Genomic DNA, 21,585 nt, shown 5'->3' on the forward strand with positions numbered 1-21,585 from the left:
ACGGTTAGTAAATACTCACGAGTTTCACTGTTGGCGAGTCTCGTAATCACGTAAAAAATAAATTCACGAGGGTGGTTTCCCGCGCCAACCAAGGAACGAACCCCCTAGCCCGTACATACAGTTCTGGTTATATAAGTAGTACACTTTGTATCTAAATTTTTTTCTTTAGTTAAAGTAGTTTTTCTCAAAACTACATAGGGTAAACGGTATAGTTATTAGATAGTTAAGGAACGTTTTTTATTCAATAACTTGCGAAAAATTTATTTTTTACACTATAGATACCATCAAAGTACAAAAGTAACGTAAAGAAATGGGTTTGAAATATTACCATCGAAAACATAAAACAACATAGAAAAAACTTAGGTATCGCTAAACTTTTATGTTTAAAAAGTTAAGTTATTGGACAAATTATAATAGTTAATGGACGAATTAAAATATACAGTTATTGGACATTCAATTCCTAAAGTTTAATTTATCCGGAATCTGTCTCATCACTTTCTTCACGTGCTTTCTTGTAGCATAAATGACACAAATGATTATCATCTGGAATGTGCCCTCTATGCGACACAGGAATACATGAACGATGAAAATTCCTCTGACACATATCGCAGGTCAACCCGTTCCTCTTTATTAGCTTCGAGCATTTGCCACATTTCTGTCTGTTTGCCTTGCTGTTTTGTAGTTTAATTTCCTCCATTTTGTTGTTTTTTTTTCTCTTTGCACTTTCTTTTTTTATTTTCTTTTGCATTTAACTTTTGACATTCTAAAACACGTTTGGATTCAAACATTCACTGAAACTTTTCTTATGTCAAGGCATAAGGCGTTCTGTTAGTTTGTCGTTTATTTTTTCGTTTCGAAAAATTCCACCACATCAGAAAAGGGGAAAGAATTGTATTAGTCTTCGATACTTCCTAGAGTGGGACGTCCGCTTTTGTAGGTGTTACGACTAAATCGGAGATAAGTGCAGGAGTAGAGGCAGAAAATTGTGATTTTTTTGATTGATGATCGAGTAGACGAAAATTGAATTGGAGTTGTTTTGCTTCGTTCGATATTAGACCCTTCTTCTGTAGCCGCCTCGTTAGTTCAGGTTACTTCAACACTTGTATCTTTTATTTATCTGTTCTCAAGAGATTCTGGCGGAAAATTATCAAAATTACTGGATAATACTTTTTGAATATGTTTCCAAATTGAGTATAATTTGTTGAAATTTTCGTCGTCGATTTCCTGAGACGAATTATTACTCAAATTTGGTAATAAGATTTAGGCCTACAACTTTAACAAATTTATTGTAAGTTAAGTCGTCATTCTATCCATTTACTTCTGTTTATTATATACACTTCCTCAAAAAATTAACGCACCACCATCGAAAAGCAACCAAAAATTTTAATTAATTTTTTGTCAAAACTACTTGTCCAATTTGAATGATTTTTTTTTTAATTGACAGGTTGTCTCTCTCAGAACGTTGTTGTATTAACTACATTGGCATAGAAATCTCTTTTTTTATAAATACTGCGTGTATCAATTAAAACGTGTTTCATCCATAAAATTTGTAACACCCTATAAAGTTTCGCAGTTACATTATCAAGTTAGGATTAAAATCACACTTTAGCCTTATATTTTTTTAACATTTTCATTTTTTATTAACTCCATTATCTTTCCTATTACACGAGAAATACGGTTTTGTCATGCACGATCAATGCCGTGTCGTCAGCGTATTGCAATATGTAAGCTGTTTTGGCCAGATAGTTTTTGTCCTGCAAGCTGTGGTTGTATATTTCATGGCAATATACAGGGTGAGTCTGGAGGATCGTGCCAAACTTCATGAGCGTGTTGTATATGAAAAATAAATGTAAAAAAACCCAAATGTTGTTATCCGATTTTCGTTTGTTTACAAGTTATGGCGTAAATAAAATTAAGACATAAAATTTTAAAAATTTCTAAATTTCATAAGAAATTCCATAAATTAACGTTTGGATATCATAGTAAATGTTCAAAAATATTGCCATTAACTTCTAAACATTTTCGGCTTCGTCTATGAAGAGCATTCGTTGCGCTCCTGATTGTTTCATGTCTTTCTTTAATAGCAGCTGCAGCATTTCTAATGCGTTGAATTAGTGCATCTTGAGTGTCCACTTTTACTCTGTACACTTCAGTTTTCAACCAACCCCACAAACAATAGTCTAGTGGTGTGAGGTCTGGAGACCTTGGAGGCCAACTAATAGGGCCACCACGACCAACCCAACGTCCAGGAAACGTTTCGTCTAAATGTTGCTTAACCTGTTGAGCAGAATGTGCGGGAGCTCCGTCCTGCTGATAGTACTATCGGCCACAAAAGTGGTCGACCAATTTCAAATCAAAATCGCTTGCGGTACTGTGGGTCGAATACCTTTTTTTGTCACACTTGACCTAGATTACTTTTTGTTGGATTCCCCTTTTTGTGTATATACATCAATATTTTGCACAAAAACATGTATTGCTGACCCAATTCATTGAGACAATTTTATTTTTGGGTATTTTCTCAGTTCATCGTTCGGCTACAATGCCACCAAATCTAAGCGATTATATTAAAAATAATGTAGTACTATTACATCAACAAGGCCATAATATTTCCGAAATTATTCGTGAGTTGAATATTACGGTACGTAATCACATTGCCTTTTTTCAATTAAGGTAACTTTATCGCTGGCTTAAATTAAAAAAAAAAGGCTAGGCCGGTCTTGGAGTGCCAAGCAAAAAATGCAATTATTATGCCTCAAAAATGTTATACAGGCAAATTAATTGTCAATCAAGCAATACGATTATTGAGCCGCCTAGCTTATTGAGAGAAAAATGCAGAATTACTTCTTTTAAACTAAGACATAAAACATTCTATCTTGTGATACACCGTTGTAAGGGGGTTATTAAGAACTTTAAAAAACCGCCGAAACGTGCACGGTACACCGTATTTCAAAAACTTAAGTTGTTGTCTCATTATCTCAAAAGCTAAGGAACATTTAAAATTTTGAAATTTACTGGTTTGTAAACGTAAGAAAACTACGAAGTTCTTCTATCAAACGTTTTGATGAAAGACCTTTAGTTATCGATTCATTTAGAAAATTAAATTCGAGCTAATTTTAGTTTTTTCACACTCACAACTCAAAAACTAAAAATCATCCGGCAACATTGTTTTCGGTTCTTAGAAGAGTATTAAATTTGGCACATTTCTTCCAATTTAACCGACCCTGTAACTCTTCCCGTTTAAGAGATAGCAATAATAGCACATTGAATTGGAACACCCTGTGTTGGGGAACACCCCAACATATTTATTCCTCCGATTCGTCATCCCAACAAATTAAAAAAAAATAAATGTGTTGAAACCGGAATGCTGGGAAATCTAAACATCAAACGCCGTCCCTTTGAAGTGGTAGATTGGACCAATGCCGCCCCCTAACAATGGGGCAGTAAAAGGCATTTACGTGTATTTCGCGATCTACCACTACGTGCCGATCGACGGTTCCACCAATGTGAGCAGTACAGTTGGATTATTGCACTTCTGATTTATAACCAAAGACATTGAAAATAAAGAGTCAAGAGGCTGCAATAAACCAATCTGTACGCTCTAATTTCGCCCAGAAAAAAGGTTCTCACGAGGCAGAGGGTGGTTCTTGTCTCATGATTGGTCGATACCACTTACGGTGGTATCTTTTCTACCAATTGGTGACGACCACTAAACTTTAGAGAGAGAATTCTCGGAAGAAGAGAAATTCTCCCAACAACTAGAGTTTAGCACTCTCTCCGAGTCGTCGAGTGTGACACAACGCGGCCACACATCTCACCCCCTTTTCTTCCCAACCTTCCAATCTGGTATATCTTAATGAGTAAGCAATATCAATATCAGCCGTAAAACTTAAGTGTACATATTAAATAGTGTTGTAAGGAGTTACAGTGTTTGTGTACTCTTCAGAACCCCTTGAATCCTTCTTCAATAAATGACGGTAGTCCGTCTGGTCCTTCGACGATTAGAAAAATTCCCCCAGCGAAAGTGGATTACTTTCGTGGGTACCAATTAAGGTAGCCACTACTGTTGGGTAGGACCTTAAGTAGTTCCTCGCGTCAACAAGAATATTTCTTCAGGGTAAGACATAACCTCTCCAACGCAGCCTCAAACGCCTTTTTTAGCCTGCAGCTCAAAATTGTCCTCTATTTTGATTAGTTTCTCTTCTACCTCAATCAAACACTCCTCATGTTGTCTTTTTGGATCTCTCATTAGTAGTGAACACATTTCCTCCAACGTTCGGCCTACGTCTGTTTCCCTCTCCAGCATGCTGAGCACCTCCTAAATGGTTATTATGGGAAAACCAGCTTTGAAAGATTAACTTCATACCTGCTTCAAAAACATCATTCTCCCGAGTAGAAGCATTGACCCGGTCGTGAAACTCATCAATCTCAATCTCCAGTTTCCCTAGTTCATTTAGGAATTCTTCATCATCGATTAAAGTGGGCTGATTTTCTACCTCATTGAGAATTTCGTTCAACCTATCAAGTTTGCTTATATGGTTCTTGTAGGCATCTTAGACGAGGTTATAGCAGTCTAGGCAATCTAGATGCAAAAAAATACAAGCCTAAAAGGTTCTAGAAGCATTACAATCTTACCTATGCATCCTTTTTGCCTGTTATACTTATTTTCCTTGCATCTGGCACGTTTGCGACCTTCAACGTTATCCAGACAAGGACACTGTGCAGAAGCATCGCATTGCAGGTCTCTAGATCCAATTTTGTCACATTTGCACTCTTTGCAACCATCGATTGAGAATCCATATTTTCTGACCTCACAATGATCATATCGCAACCTTAAATTTCCCAATTATTTTTCGTCAAATTGTGAGAATAGAGATATGACCGGTCACTCCAAGTCTGCAGTAGCACTGTCCAGTGTAGAAGTCACATGATCGATTGAAAGAACCAATAGGGTCATAGTTGCAGCTTTGGCAGCCTTCACTGCTAAAAATGTTAAAGTAGCCACTACCGCGCTTGTCGCAGTTGGTACCTACCTACGATGTGGTTCTTGCACTGGTAAGCACGGTTTGGTCGCAGATTGGTATGCCGTCCAGATCATTGGTTTCAGGAGAGTAGCACTGGTACTTTTTTCAGTCAGTCTTTTAGGGAGGACTAAAGCATTTTGCGAAGAATCCTAAAAGGAGACAAAATATATAAGAAAGAAGAAGCAAGAGACGCAAACAACAGACGTTAGAACAGAAGCAAGAACTAGGAATTAAAAAAATATATATATATATATATATATATTAGGTGTACAACTTTGCTTCCGCCGTTTTTGAATAGATGTATGTAGCGGTAAGTAATGATCGAAATAAATAACCCCATGTGGGCATGCAGGAGCCTTGGGCACCTGTTAACATAACCCCATAAAAATATTAGTCTATTTGTGTCTTCATCATAAAGTTATTCGCAATTGAAAATGTCAGTGTACGAGCCAAATTCTCGTCATTTGCGGGAGGTTTTACTTTTCTGCTTCAATATGAAGAAATCTGCTGCTGAGGCTCATCGAATGCTCTCAGATACTTATGGGGAAGCCACTATTAGTGAAAGGACATGTCGTGAGTGGTTTCAGCGCTTCAAGAACGGTGATTTTCACGTCGAAGACCAACATAGCGGTGGAAGAAAGAAGGTTTTCCAAGATGCGAACTTGGAAGCATTACTTGACGAAGACTCGTGTCAAAGTCAACAAGAATTGGCACAATCATTGGGAGTGACTCAACAAACAATCTCAAAACGCCTCAAAGACATGGGAATGATTCAGAAGCAAGGATATTGGGTGCCGTACGAGTTGAAACCAAGAGATATTGACAGGCGTCTGTTCGCTTGTGAACAGTTGCTTGCAAGGCAAAGACGGAAGGGATTTCTGCATCGTATTGTGACTGGGGACGAGAAATGGGTTCATTACGATAATTCCAAACGCAAAAAGACTTGGGGATATCCCGGCCATGCTTCCACGTCGACGGCCAAACCATCTATTCATGGTTCCAAAATCATGCTCTGTATTTGGTGGGATCAACTCGGCGTAATATATTATGAGCTGTTACAACCAACTGAAACAATCACAGGTGCTCTTTATCGAACCCAATTAATGCGTTTGAGCCGAGCATTGAAAAAGAAACGGCTGCAATACAACGAGAGACATGATAAAGTGATTTTGCAGCACGATAATGCTCGACCCCATGTTGCGCAAGTGGTCAAGAAATACTTGGAAACATTGAAATGGGAAGTCCTACCCCACCCGCCATATTCTCCTGACCTAGCTCCTTCTGATTATCACTTGTTTCGATCCATGGCACATGGGCTAGCTGACCAACACTTCCGGTCTTATGAAGAAGTAAGAAATTGGATAGAATCGTGGATCGCTTCAAAAGATGTCCAATTTTTTCAACACGGGATTCGTATGCTGCCCGAAAGATGGGAGAAAGTAGTGGCCAGCGATGGACAATACTTTGGATCCTAAAGGTATAATTAGTTTTTTACAATAAAATCGCGAAATTCGGAAAAAAAACGGCGGAAGCAAAGTTGTACACCTAATATATATATATATATATATATATATATATATATATATATGTCGGAGATTTATTAGTCTTTAAGATGTGTAAAAGTAGCATTAGGATAGACAATAAGATGAAGGGCAGGCTGGCAGGGCCATCTGAAGATAAAGCACTGTCGAACGAGGTCACTATTGCCACGGCGCGCTTAAGTGGCCATGTGTGCTAATTATTTGGGTGACACTAAATTATTGGTTCTTTGGTAATAGGGCCTAGCAGGTACTTTTCCCACGGTTCTAAAGGACTGACCAGAACTGGGAAAGTTAAGAGAGGAGGGAAAAAGAACGGGCAGTGAATAGATTGATGGGAAGAAGAGCTGTCGTGGAATAGTGAACTGGTTTGTCTGTCTCTTCTATCTTTTTCCTGTTAAATAAAAATAAAACGATATACAAAATACAAAATGGAGAATACTTCTCAAGTTAATCTGACATATATATATATATACAGGGTGTTCCGTGAAGAATGCGCCAAAAAGGAATCTTATAATCTAGACATTAAAATAATAAGATTTAACCCAATTTGCCTCATGAAAATGTTATTCGTTTAGGATATACAGGGCGTTAAAGTTAATTTTTGTATTTGAATTTCTTTAAGTAAATCGAATAGTTTTGAAGATATCTTGTTCAAATTTTGAATCTATGTTTTTTTTAAGACCGGTAAAATGAATATTTCATGAAATTTGGGTTTCGAAAAAGAGGGCGCTAGTTGCAGCCTATAGGGCGCACATTTATGTCCATATTTTTTTACAAATGCAATAATTGTGATTTTAAGAGGTATTTTTGATAGATCTATCATTTCTAAAGATAAAAGGTATACCTCATTTATTTCGCTAATCCAAGCCATTTTCGAAATATGGCGAATTTAAATTTCCATAACGTGTCTAAGTAAGTGCTCGATATTAAGTAAAAACAAATTATTAATAACAATTATTAATTTATTGAAACAGTATATTTTATTTTAGCAAGTGTGAAAAATGTCCACCATTTACTTGAATGCATTTTCGTACTCCTTTTATTAAGTGTTGTCTTATTCTAAATAAATAACCGTCACTATTTTTAATCGCTGTGGCGGCATCCTGGATGCGTTGAAATAATTGGTCACGCGTATTTATCTCTGTATCATAAACTAAGGATTTCATGTATCCCCATAACGAGAAATCCATTGGGTTGAGGTCGGGACTACGAGCTGGCCAAGGTACATCACTTCCTCGTCCAAACCATCCATTAGGAAATTGTCTATTCAAAAAATTACGAACTACAATGGGGTAATGTGGAGGAGCGCCATCATGCATAAAGATGATATTTTGTCTTAACTTCAGCGGTACGTCTTCAAGTAAATTTCCTAATTCAGTTCTTAAAAACTCTAAATATTGAGTTTTATTTATTATTCAATTGTTAGTTCACGTTGCAGAAAACCCCCAAAAAATCACTTTCAATAAGAATTTTCTATTAATATGTGGTGTGGAATTTTGGACGATTTCATAATTGGACCTGTTCAATTACCTGCAAGGCTTAATGCAGAACAATATTTAGAGTTTTTAAGAACTGAATTAGGAAATTTACTTGAAGACGTACCGCTGAAGTTAAGACAAAATATCATCTTTATGCATGATGGCGCTCGTCCACATTACCCCATTGTAGTTCGTAATTTTTTGAATAGACAATTTCCTAATGGATGGTTTGGACGAGGAAGTGATGTACCTTGGCCAGCTCGTAGTCCCGACCTCAACCCAATGGATTTCTCGTTAAGGGGATACATGAAATCCTTAGTTTATGATACAGAGATAAATACGCGTGACCAATTATTTCAACGCATCCAGGATGCCGCCACAGCGATTAAAAATAGTGACGGTTATTTATTTAGAATAAGACAACACTTAATAAAAGGAGTACGAAAATGCATTCAAGTAAATGGTGGACATTTTGCACACTTGCTAAAATAAAATATACTGTTTCAATAAATTAATAATTGTTATTAATAAATTGTTTTTACTTAATATCGAGCACTTACTTAGACACGTTATGGAAATTTAAATTCGCCATATTTCGAAAATGGCTTGGATTAGCGAAATAAATGAGGTATACCTTTTATCTTTAGAAATTGTAGATCTATCAAAAATACCTCTTAAAATCACAATTATTGCATTTGTAAAAAAATATGGACATAAATGTGCGCCCTATAGGCTGCAACTAGCGCCCTCTTTTTCGAAACCCAAATTTCATGAAATATTCATTTTACCGGTCTTAAAAAAAACATAGATTCAAAATTTGAACAAGATATCTTCAAAACTATTCGATTTACTTAAAGAAATTCAAATACAAAAATTAACTTTAACGCCCTGTATATCCTAAACGAATAACATTTTCATGAGGCAAGTTGGGTTAAATCTTATTATTTTAATGTCTAGATTATAAGATTCCTTTTTGGCGCATTCTTCACGGAACACCCTGTATATATATATAACACAAACAGAAAAGTAGGCTGAATAATAGCATGCCCATTTAGGACTTATCCGATTTTCGTGCGACATACGGGAATTTCCGTAGCAGATTTGCAGGCGAATGTGGATGTTACGGACATTAAGAATAATCATTTTGCCATACCTCTGTGCCGACTGATAAATTCTTAGGGTTACTTAAGGTCCTTAAGGATAGAGAAAACTCTGTAATTTAAGGGCCTACCTCGCCAGGTAAACAGGACTCACATCTCGATCCTCCAGTGTTATAGACACACCTCGAACACTCCTCGGTGGTAGTATTGCAATTCCCAATGGCATTTAAATCAATGTTTTGATTACGTGCACATTGCTGACAAATGGTGGGTACCCCAAACTTCCCAGTTGGATCCCCATAGAACCCAACTGAGCACACGTCGCACTTAAACCCAGAGTACCCTAAAGGGCTCTCTGTGCACGTTGTAGTGTTGTCTCCTATCTGGATGCAGGCGCCACCGTCTGGACATCCGCAAGGCTGACAATCAGTGGAATTTCCTATGGTAATAAAATCACTTACTGATGAATAATGGACATCCTAGATCTACTAACCAGCCAAGCAAAGCGTTGCCATAAAACCCACGTGTGTACAATACGCAATTTGCCCCACTGGTATTGTACTGGCGAATGCACTTTCCAGTTTCAGAATCGCAAATACTTGCATGATTATTACAGTTGCATAGAATGCAGTTCATAAAAGGACCCCCGATGGCTGGAATACGCCTGTGTCCAGACTTACGTGATTTACAGAACTGCCCAACATATCCTAGAAAAAGCTAACTATTTTGAAAACTTTTAACAGTTCTTTGATACCTGCTGAACATGAGCATAGCTCGATCCACAAAGCAGCCTTCCCAGCAACTCCTATGGAAGCAGTTTCTAATTTGAAATCATCCAGAACTCCCACTCCCTTCGGGGCGTAGGTGCCCTTAACTTTGATCGTAGCCAAGTCTGATAAAAGAGAGATAAATGATCTGGAAGTGAGGCGAGACTGGCATCCATAGTCTGGATGCTCGTGCAGTCTGAACTTATAGTTCGGGGTCTAAAATTAATATTCTTCAACATTTCTTTTCTACGCAGTATACTGCAGGTAGGTACCTCAACGGTAGGAACCTTGTTGCCCTGACCAAATATGATGTTTGTTATTGATAAGTTCCCACTTTCTAATATAATATCCGTAGCAGTGGATACCGCACGACCATCCCCTAGTCTTAAAAAAAATCTAGTAGTTGATTGTAGGCTGTACGTTGATCTCCAAGGAATCTAATGAATTGAATATAAGGGAAATCTATGTATTAGTCAATTGAGAATTTACCTATCGGGTGTTATCAAATAAAGAGATTCATCCCCATTAGAATGCATGCCAATGCTTTAACTAATAGCTTCGTATTTGATTTGGTGAGGACGATGCTGCTCATCTTCAGACTTCCACTTTTCCGGACCTCTTGCAAACGTGGAATCGATAAGATATCGGAAATAACCTGAGGAAGAAGTAAAGACGCGCTTTAGTGGATTTTAGAGCAGGCAGGTGGTTCGTCATCACAAGTCATGCATTTTGTTGTGCCGTCATGAATGTGGCGGACAGTGGTAAATTCGTCTAAGCTTCTTCTGTACTTTGTGCGTTTATCGATTTTGTGAAGATAATGGAGTTTTTCTCTTTTCTGATTTCATTTTTTTATGTATAGGTACAGCGTAAATTTTCTGGTAAGTTTTGATTAACCTGGTGCCGATTTGCATTCAGAAGAGTGCCCATAACAAAAACAAGGTGTTACTCCAAATTCGTTATCGCTGTGTAAATTGAAAAATCCAGTTTCCTTATATTGCCTCCCTTCCACGTTTTCCTTATACTGACACACTCCAGTGCCAGAAATGCATCTAGAAGTATTGAATGCAGATCTAGCGGTCCAACATCCACGACTCTTATATGCGGATTTGGAAAAATCATAATGGTTTTCTGCACATCTGCAAAAGGAAACATTGTTCTATTTTCTTAAATTAGTCGATATCTCGTCAATTTAGATTTAATACAATAGAATGTGCTCGTACTAGTTTCCTGTAAATCGAAAGACACGTGGCAAAGCTGTTTCAAGCTGGATAATTATTGACATTAAAGGTCATAACACGTACCTACTAGTCTTATGGGGCGGCCATCTTAGGTAGAGGCAATTGCTAATCGCCAGGTTGCAATTTACTTTGTATTAATGAACTCTTAACGAGCTCAATTATTATGAATCCTCTGAGAGTGAGTTCAGAGTACTTCTTAATATTAATTATGTGAAATGCGTTTTGTAGGATTTTTTTTTTCAATTTGTTAAAGTTAACGCTTGAGCTACTCACCAGTGATTTATTTTTTTATGGAATAAAGTACACCGTCTTGATCTTATTTATAGGGAGTTTCGATATTTTAAAATATCGGATAAGGAAGTAAAGTTGAAAAAAAATCCCACAGATTATAAGGCGATTTCGGCACGCCCATATATGGGCTTACATTTTGAACACGTATGGCGCCAGTCTTAAGATAATAAACCTCGGTATAGGTAACCGTTAATTTACGATCCACGCACCTACCGAAGCTAATTATTGGAGAAAAATCCGAGTGTATTGATTTCACTCTAACTACAACTTATAGGCAATAATTGAATTAAGACGTAACTTCGTTCAATGACACAAAATCCAAATATTGCCTTTTTTTGCTATTGATAGAAGATGCCACATACAGGGTGCCACATACAGGGTTCCATCACATTTTAATTGGCCCTAACCTTTTTGTACTACACTGTATGCCACTTTCTATTAATAGGCTTATGGTACATCTACTTCCATTGAAAAAGAGTACTCTTGGAAAATGTCTATAGAAATAACCGTTTTGGAGATAGACCGGTTTACAATTAACATGACTCGAAGATAAATTTCTGTCTCAAACCCCCCAAGTGACACTTTTTCACTGACTCGAAGAGTCAAGGACCTTTATCAAAACCCCAAATTCTTTTTACAACAATACCAGTATGAATGATCTGAATCCACTATCCAGGAAATCCGAAATCATTATAAAACATATTTCGTCAATTTGAAGGAAACTGCAACTAACCTGAACTAACCTGAACTAACTAAAAAAGGACTTTGAAGATTGCCTAATAAAATAGAAATACGTCTCAATCACACAGTTTATTACATCACTGGTTTTAAGCGAGTAATTCTGGCTTCGAAAGTCTGAAATTCTAGGAAATTAAGCAAAGATTCATCAGAGAATATCTTATTCCATCATAAGTTGATCAAATAACTCATTCACGGAAATGTTCAAAAACTTATTTAAACGTGAGCGTGTGAGTCCTTATTACAAAATATCAGATATGAGATAATATTTTAAACTCTGAGTACGAACTTAAAAGGTTACACTTACCTATTGCACTTCTCCCCAGTCACCCCAATTTTGCATTGACATTTGCCTTCAGAATTACATTTTTGAAATAAAGATCAAAGTTCATCGCAGTTACATGCAGTGCAATAACCATCATCCCTCATGTAATTGTTTGGTCTACATCTCTCGCAATTCTGGTGATTTTGTAGAGCTTTATATCGCACATGCACCTCGTAGAATAATCCTTACAGTTGCATTCTGTAATAAAATAAATGCCTTTATGTCATAATTATCACCTGGAATTTGAGTAATTACAAGCAATCAGGCTTCGCGTGTAAACAAGTGGCTTAGCAGATAATTTATCGAGTCGCTGACTAATAGTAATTAATCAAAAAAAGCATGGTTGTTTAAAGGGAACAACATTTAATAACAGATATTTAACGAAGCCATCGTTTCTAGTTCAAATAAAAGCAAATATCTTGTTCTCCTATGTACGTATGATGGCATAATTTTATTCACCTCTCTTATTCTAATATTGAAATTCCATATGCGATAAAATGGTCTCGTTGGAGTCTGTTTTAACATGTATTATTCAGATGCAAATATCGAGGTAAATGGGCATCTTCTCTTTATCGATTCCTCGGTAAATTGATTCTTAACTGAGGTGTACGGCACATCTCGTACCTGGTTAAGGTGACGTTGAATCCAAAGTTCGAATAAAACTTTATATTTATGTGGATGGTGGTTATCTAAAGCATGGAAGTTTTTTATTTTGCCTCGGATTTGTCACGGTACAACAAGAATAACTCTAATTGAGCTGATTAAATTATCTTTCCATTAGTAATCGATGGAAACTACAAGTGGTCCATGATTAGATACATTATGGGTGGTCTGCAGAGTTAAGATTTTTTTGTATATTTTTACGTCTACTATTTACCAGAAACTATTTCTGAATTACAGTTTGGGAACATAATTCCGGGACCCCGATATTCCGCACAGTTATCCCGAAAATTTGAGGATAATGAAACGTAAACTCCTGAGTTCTCGGAGTTAAAATTTAAACGTTTATTCTGAAATTTTCCGATGAGATTCAGTTTTTGAGTAACCCTCGTGGAAATTACGGGCGTTAAAAAGGTATGGAATTTATCAAGTAGGTATTTGTATTTCTAAAATTGTTATATGTAGGTATACCTACTTTAGAACATTTGTATAACATTTCGTTAATGAAGAGCGTGTCTTGTGAGGGTTTACACTTACATAGGATGTTTCCTAAACATACGGTGTAAGACAGAATTACTTTTTTTCCTTTTATTATACCTTTTAACTTGTGGGAGGTCAATGAGAAGTTTGGAATGCAAGAAGTGAAAATTCTGTCTTTGGCCTGGCTTCTATTCTAAGATTGAATGCTCACTAAAACTCGATCTACAACAGTGGGCCTAAAGTTTCAATCAGTTTACTTCATTCCTATATGGATCCCGTTTTCAGGCTACTCCTTAAATTCCCATGTAGCATCATTGCGCACTAAAAAGAATTACTGCTTAAAATGCCACAATTACGTTTCTACCAAACACTAATAAAAAACCGAAATTAAGAAATCTACATAAGAATTGCATTTCTTGCAAATCGTTTTATCTGCATATCAAAGACCGATGTAATAAATTGGTGAAAATGAAATCGGACGATCCCACAGTAAAGAATCGAAACGCCTTTTCCTGTGAATGCAGTCGGGGAAAAAAAAGCGGTTAAAGAATCTGCTCACAAGATGGAGGAAAGTTCGTTTTAAACCTGTAAAGATTTTTAATTTTGATGGATTTGCCCACAGGGTCAAGGTGAACTGACCAATGAGGACCATTACATACTCAATTGGTCGCCCAACAAGAGAACTTATATGGCTGCAAAGCCACTACCTGGAGTGGGTATATTGGTTTATTTAACAGTGCCCAGACAGCAGAATTTAGGTTGGGATCACTCTTAAATACTCCATCTTCCCTAATAAATGTCATCAAACACTTATCTAGCGTCTCTTCCTGTGTCCACCTCTCTTCCCGCCTGCTCTCATCCCTTTAGTTCCTTTTGGTTATTTTTACTTTTACCCTTATTGTCCCCTTTGCTCTTACCTGGGCACTTTCATTGAAATCAATTTAGCTGCTTTGGAGCTGGTTGAAGATTTTTTCAATGCTCAGCAATGGTTTTTTATTTAGTATCGCGTCAACAATATCGAGGTTCTCTCATATTTCCAAGGCGCCAGTCATTGGAGATGGTTTCCGCTTCTTTTTTTTTATAGAGGTTAAGGAGAATCTGTAAGCAGACATCATGGGCCTCGCACGAGGCGATCTAATTTGCCCACTTTATGTCGGGTTGACATCCCAATCCAGGGAACGCCGACCGACTAAACCCCCTGTCCTCTCTTCTCCGTTGTTCCCCCCCTCGGGGACCACCATTAGGTATTACTTCGAGGAGGAGGTGGTGGTTTTTTCCGTGCGACGCTGCTTCCCAGCTTTTACTTCTTAGAGGTATGGCAGGTGATGGCAGCCACACTTTTAGTTTCTTTTTCTTTGGGAAGTTTGTGTTGGAATTTTCCCAAACTAGCAGTAGATGCTTTAGCAGTAGAAGTTTGAATGGATTTTGAGGAAAATAAGCTATAAATACCAAGCAGTGTTAAATGCATGGTGCTAAAGAGATTTAAAAAAGTTTAGAACTGATGGGAAAAATCATGAATTCCTATATTTCACTCTGAATATAAATGTCAATTACACCCAATGTAATATAACACTCTTATAAATCCACTGAGAGACAGATTTTAAGGAAGATGGACAAAAGACTGTTGTGACAAATATTCTGTGTAGTTATTATAGATAAGGAGGAAAATACTCCCCCAGGAGGAAAATTCTATTTTCTTGGAACAACATAGAAAAAAGGTTTTCTTCCTCATACTTATTACTTTCTTTGATACTTACCTCTAGATTTGCAACATCAACCCTTGGAACATTACATGTAAAGTCTCATTTACATAGAACTTAGTGGCATTGGTATTGAAACGCTAACCATAGTATAAAAGTTTATACTGGTATACTGGTATAAACTTTTACACTATGGTAAGCATTGCAATACCTACGCCACTAATTGTAAGTTTTATGTAAATGAGACTTTACACTTCTTCATTTGAAGAGGTGCTGGTGTCAGAACTATTACTATCAGAACTACTGCTTGGGGGTGTAGGCATGTTACCAATTTCCCTGAAGTAAAATTAAATAATTAGTGTGCATATTTCATACAAAAAGTCAGAAGATTCTTTTTAGATGTACTGTATATAAAATGTAGTTACAATCACGTTGCAACATTTTATTACCTTAAAAAAATGTTTAATTGGTCTAAAACACTATTGTAAAAGGCTTGTGAGGAAAAGGTAAGCGTGAAAATGAGATTTTCTTCTCCATATCCTAATTGTATAGTTCCTCGTCGTACATTCGGGCTAAATCCATTTAGCTGGTCGAAAAATAAAATAGATTTTGTTACGCCTACGGGATCTGAAATCTCCAATCTTCGTTCTCCTTCGGTCGTAATTATGGTTAAAATGGCTTCGGGAATTCTTAGTCCATAGGAGGTTTCTAACATACATCTGTAAGGCATTTTCTGTAGCTTAGTTAGGTGGAATTTTTTCCACTGTTCTACGATGTCGTTCACTGAAAACGAAAAGGTTATTATGTCTTTAAAACGTGTCTGTTATACTAACTTTTTGTCATAATGGTGTGAATAAATATCACGTTAGACCAGCTAATAAAAAGTTAGGTTTGATTGTTGAATGTGAAATGCCAAAATAAGCTGCGCGTATCGTTTACCAGAACTTCATTATTGATCGATGAAGGAAACTGTAATGTAGGGATGTTATTCTTATATAGTATCTATTTATGCTGTAAGATTGCGCGGCCATATCGAAAATATTACAGTGATTATACAGGGTGTTCCAAAATTAATAATAAAATAAAACATAATAAATTAAATAGAATTAAGATAAAAATAACACAAAAATTTAAACAAACACATCTCGAAAAATGCTTCCTTAACGAGCTATGATGCTTTAAAGAGGTAACTCTGATTATGGTTATTTCGAAATATTTCCAAAACGGTGCAAGATAACTTTATGAAATTTGATATGATTTTATACTTTTTAAACCTTAATTGACAGTTGTGGCCGAACGGAAATATTCCGTCAGAGGCGTGTTGCACGGGGGTTGTCGAAATTAAAGAATGTTACATTTTTTTATGTGCTCGATTTTTTAGTTGCTACGTACATTTCCAGAAAAAAAAAGTACTCTTGGTTCGCATTAATGGAACGCTTCGTTTTCGAATAAAATGAATTTGAATGTTGCATTGCATGACAAATACAAATGATTTCTAAATCGATAATCTATTAACCATATCAAAACGATTAAACAAAAAAAAAAAAAAACAAGGAACTGAAAAGACGCATTTTTAAAGTAAGTTTTCAAATAAGTTTCAGTTTTGAAAAAAATTCAAAATAACCATCATCAGTCCGTGCTTTAAAAACCATAGCTCGTTAATGAAACATTTCTCGATATATGTTTATATCAAATTTTGTTGTTATTTTTTGACGTAATTTTCGTTGTTTAAGTAAAAAATTCAATTCTATATTATAGTAGGCCATGGAATTATTTGAATTGAACCCGTATGTCTTTGATATGTTTTGTGTAATCTCTAATATAAATGAATCAACTTAATCTCCTTAAAAATAGCCTTTTCCAAAACTCCACAGACTTGTGTGTTAGTTAGTTAAACTTTTCTGAGTCCTATAAATTGTGTTTTTACATTGGAACAAAAAGCAATATTTATTAAATTATTAATTATGAAAATTATTAATTATTTAATTATTAAATTTATTAAAGAGCATTATATCAAATACATATTTGAATATTTTTTATTATTTTATTAGCATTCTTCCTAGAAACATATACTTTTATAATTATTAGAAAATGGATTTTTATGCAACTGCATATTTTTGGCAGTAATGAATACAAAGGTGAGGATTGTACCAAAATTTGTTTTATCTTATAGGGATCAAAATGCAATACTTTAGATTTTGGATATTTTGCATATTTGCATGCACTTTCATATTTTTGCATATAAGCATGAGATATTTACTTGGAATTTTGTTAATAATGTTTTTTGTTGTTTTTCTTGCGATAGAAGTACTCGACGTTGATGGTGATTTTTATTCTTATAGAGAATATTGAGTGTATCCTATCAAACAATTACTATATTTTTGCAAAATGTCGAAAGTTGATAAAAAGAGTAAGTTGATTCACATGTGGCTAAAAACAACAACTGAGAAATGTGTCGGTTTTGATGGAGAACACGTAAATTGAAATGTATGAAATATACAGGTAAGAGATTTATATGCATGTCACAGTGAAACTACTATGAATAAATGATTAATAATTGATTATTTATATATTATGTTAAAAAGTGGCAGCTAAAGGGAAATCCCAATTACAGCAGCATGTACAAATAAAACGCCACCAAAGATAACGAGAAACGCCTAATCAAAAAGATCATAGTGAAGAGGATAAAAAAAAACTTAATTTGGATTCGTGCCAAGCTATGGTGGCCATAAATTTGCCAAAGCGTTGCCTCCATAATAATGTTTGGAGAGGTTTTTTTGGGAAAATAAATAAAAAAAACAATTCCGAGTGAACCTACTGTTTGAAAAAATTATTTACCAAAACTGTATGAATTAAAAATGCAAAAAATTATAGAAAATATTGATAAAGACCACATATGGATTTCAGTTGACGAGACTACGGACAGTACTGTTATATACATTGCCACTCTGTAGGAAAAATGACAGAAAGAGAACCTGTAGTACCATATTTAATAGGTGTACAAAAAGAAACTGAGCATTTTTTGGCGAAATTAAGCTTCATTAACCCATCTTGTCCCAAGCATCGAAAAATTAAACAAAACGAATTTTTTGTTTGTAAATATTTATTTTGTTACATTTAAGAATACATTACATATGTCAAAAAAACTAGAAAAAAATTATGTACAAAAAAAAATACTGGTGCGTAAACGAACCATTGGGAATATATATGAAATACTGTTTTGGGACACATAAGGATACTACTAATAATTTTAACGAAAATTTATACCATAATGTTACAATCTTACATAAAATAACTAAAATTGAATTATTTTGTACATAAAACTTTATTTCATATAAAAAACAGCATAATATTTCATGGTGCATTAACGCACCACTGGTAACAGACGGTCATCAGTAGACCAATAATGTTGAATATGTGGTAATGAATGGTAACCAGAAAAAAGTAAAATTCCTATAAAATTTAAAAATTCGTTTTTTGATAATAAAAATTCATGGCGGTTATTGTCTTGAGCATATTTTACCGAAAAATTTAAAACCAAGTCAATCACTTCGTCATCAAAAAACATAAAAAATATTTCAAGGGGAGTTTTCCCCGAGAGCTTATTTTTTAGTTTCTCGCGTGATTGAAATTCATCAGATATAGGTGCGTGAGTATATTCAATCTGACCTTTCCTCCATTTGACTGTAGAAGCAAGCCTTTCATTTGCCGAAAGCAAACGTCTCCTTTTGGACTCCCAAAGTTTCATCATCCGATGAATCCCATTGAGCTTCATTGGTCAACAAAGTACAGGACTGATTCGTACACGACTGATTTGTATATTCCGGTAGATGCAATTCGAAAGTTCCAACTATATCAGTTGGTTCCTCAAACTCTTGTAGATTATTTTCATCGTTTATATTTTCCTCATCGGTCAAAGTATCCACGTCGGGTGGAATATAAACAGCGTCAATAAGTTCTGAAAATATTATCTTTTCTTACTTTTAGCTTAAATTCGCAAAAAACTGAATATTACCATATTGCATCTAATATATACAGTATCGGACAAAATTAGAGCAACTTTTAAAATTCTAATCTATTTTTAGATTATTTTCGCCAAAATAAATTCTTTTATTATTATTGTTAAATCTATAGTGGTTTACCCTTTTTTACATGGAATACAAATGTTTAAAAGAATTTTTAATACAAAAAAATAACAATAAATGGAATGCACTAAATTTGTTTGCGACAAAATAAGAGCAACTCGTTTTAGATTTTGTTCATTTTTCATTATTGTTCGATTTATCTTCGGAGTAATAGTTGCAAATATGCCTCGAGGTGTTCATTATTCCGTTGACCTTAAACAAAAAATTATTACAGCCTATCAAAGTGGTAAATCACAAAAAGTAATATCTGAAGTGTTTGGCATCAGAAAAGATGTGGTTTCAAAAACCATCAAACAATATAACCAGCGAGGAACGATAACAAACTTGAAACGTGGTGGTCGGAAAAGAAAAACTTCAAAAAAATTAGATCGCCGCCTTATAAGGCTAAGTAAAAATAATCCTAAAATGTCCGCTCGCCAGCTAATATCAGAAGTAGGGGAGGAAAACCTGTCATTTCGGACAGTACAACGTCGGTTAGTGGAAGGGGGTTTAAAAGGAAGAAGACCAGCCAAAAAACCCAAACTTTCAAAAAAAAATAGAGATGATAGGATGTTATTTGCAACATATCATAAAGATTGGACACCGCAACAATGGAAAAGAGTTCTGTTTTCAGATGAATCGAAGTTTTGCTTATATGGAAGTGATGGAGCTCAATGGGTACGTCGTCCAGATGGACAGAGGCTCAACACAAAATACGTAAACACTACAATTAAACATGGAGGGGGGAACATTATGGTTTGGGGTTGCTTCTCCGCTATTGGGACTGGTCCAATTTATAAAATTACGGGCAAAATGGATAGATTCGTCTACCAAAACATTTTGGAAAATATTATGTTGCCTTATGCCGAATGGGAACTACCATTAAAATTTATTTTCCAACACGACAACGATCCGAAACACACGGCGAAAATCATTAAGGCTTGGTTTGCGCAAAATAAAATAGAAACAATGAAGTGGCCAGCCCAGTCACCAGACCTTAATCCTATTGAGAACCTGTGGGAGATTGTAGACAACAAAATTCGAGAAAAAAATACATCGAATCAAGATTTATTATTTCAAGAAATTGAAAAAGCTTGGAAGTCTATTGATCCACATATAATAACCAATCTTATTTCTTCTATGCCCAGAAGATGTGAAGAAGTCATTCAGAATAAAGGGTACTGGACTAAATATTAATTTAAAGCCGTTTTGTGATAATTTAAAAGCGTATTATTGTAAATAATTATTCAGTTGCTTTAATTTTGTCGTGGTTTAATTTAAAGAATATATGTTTATTTTGATTTTTTCCTTAAGGATTGTTATTAACTTTTGATTTATATGTATCAGTTCTAAAATATCTTTCATATTACATTTATAATTAAAAATCTGATTTTCAGAAAACATATTTTTAATTAAGACCAATTTTACAGAGTTGCTCTAATTTTGTCCGATACTGTACATATAAAAATATGTAAATACAAGTAATACTTACGACTTTCATCATTATTCTGCAAATCCGTCACGATCTCCTCCAAGGCTGCTTCTAATTCTTTTTGAGTAAAATACTTCGAAAACGACATATGGATTTTTTTGATTGTAATTAAATATCAAATGAACGGACTACAGCTTATATGGCGCTGAACCGATGCAAAAAAAACACTGGATGAATACACGGTCACTCAACAAAACTACACTGTATAGTTACTGAAATTCTAATAGGCACCTGGGTTATAGAGAGATGTGAGTTTTGTTCGCTTAGAGAGACTCAAACCAACTAATTCGTTTTTTCTTCATCGTGAGATCATAGCCACAAAAAAGAGTATTGAGTCAATAAAAATCCAAATGATTTTCTCATGAGGATCAGTTTTCAAACCTATAAATTGATTGGAAATTTATGCCTATATCAACATTATCGGTAATTACCTTATTTAGTCTAAGCAATAATTTGGGTAGATTTTGTGAGTAATGACATTATTTAGTCTGAGCAATAAATTGGGCAGATAGATGGGTTTATTTATTCTAGAATAGTGTTGGGTATTTTCCCAACACAAGAAACAAATGAATACTAAACAATACACTAATCGGCGACTATTCACTCTGAATGCACACACTTTTCGAAAAT

General features: G+C 35.2%; 1 protein-coding gene and 1 pseudogene across 1 annotated transcript; both read right to left on the reverse strand.

The window, feature by feature from the left end:
- Positions 1-294: 294 nt before the first annotated feature.
- LOC136419069 (laminin subunit gamma-1-like) lies at positions 295-16,182 on the reverse strand (annotated as a pseudogene).
- Positions 16,183-18,386: 2,204 nt separating this feature from the next.
- LOC136419070 (uncharacterized) lies at positions 18,387-21,043 on the reverse strand. Its single transcript, XM_066405238.1, has 2 exons — positions 20,956-21,043; positions 18,387-19,315 (listed from the first exon to the last, which is right to left on the reverse strand). The coding sequence occupies exons 1-2, from the start codon at positions 21,041-21,043 to the stop codon at positions 19,041-19,043; spliced, it is 363 nt and encodes a 120-aa protein (XP_066261335.1). The 3' UTR covers positions 18,387-19,040.
- Positions 21,044-21,585: the final 542 nt, after the last annotated feature.

This window comes from Euwallacea similis, unplaced genomic scaffold, assembly GCF_039881205.1.
Source record: "Euwallacea similis isolate ESF13 unplaced genomic scaffold, ESF131.1 scaffold_65, whole genome shotgun sequence".
NCBI lineage: Eukaryota > Metazoa > Arthropoda > Insecta > Coleoptera > Curculionidae > Euwallacea > Euwallacea similis.

Bases quoted from the DNA above. Each gene is read 5' to 3' on its own strand.
- LOC136419070 (XM_066405238.1), bottom strand. From the start codon at position 21,043: ATGTCGTTTTCGAAGTATTTTACTCAAAAAGAATTAGAAGCAGCCTTG. The intron at 19,316-20,955 runs GTAAGTATTACT...GCTAAAAGTAAG, and splicing joins GCAGAATAATGATGAAAGTC to AAAAGATAATATTTTCAGAA.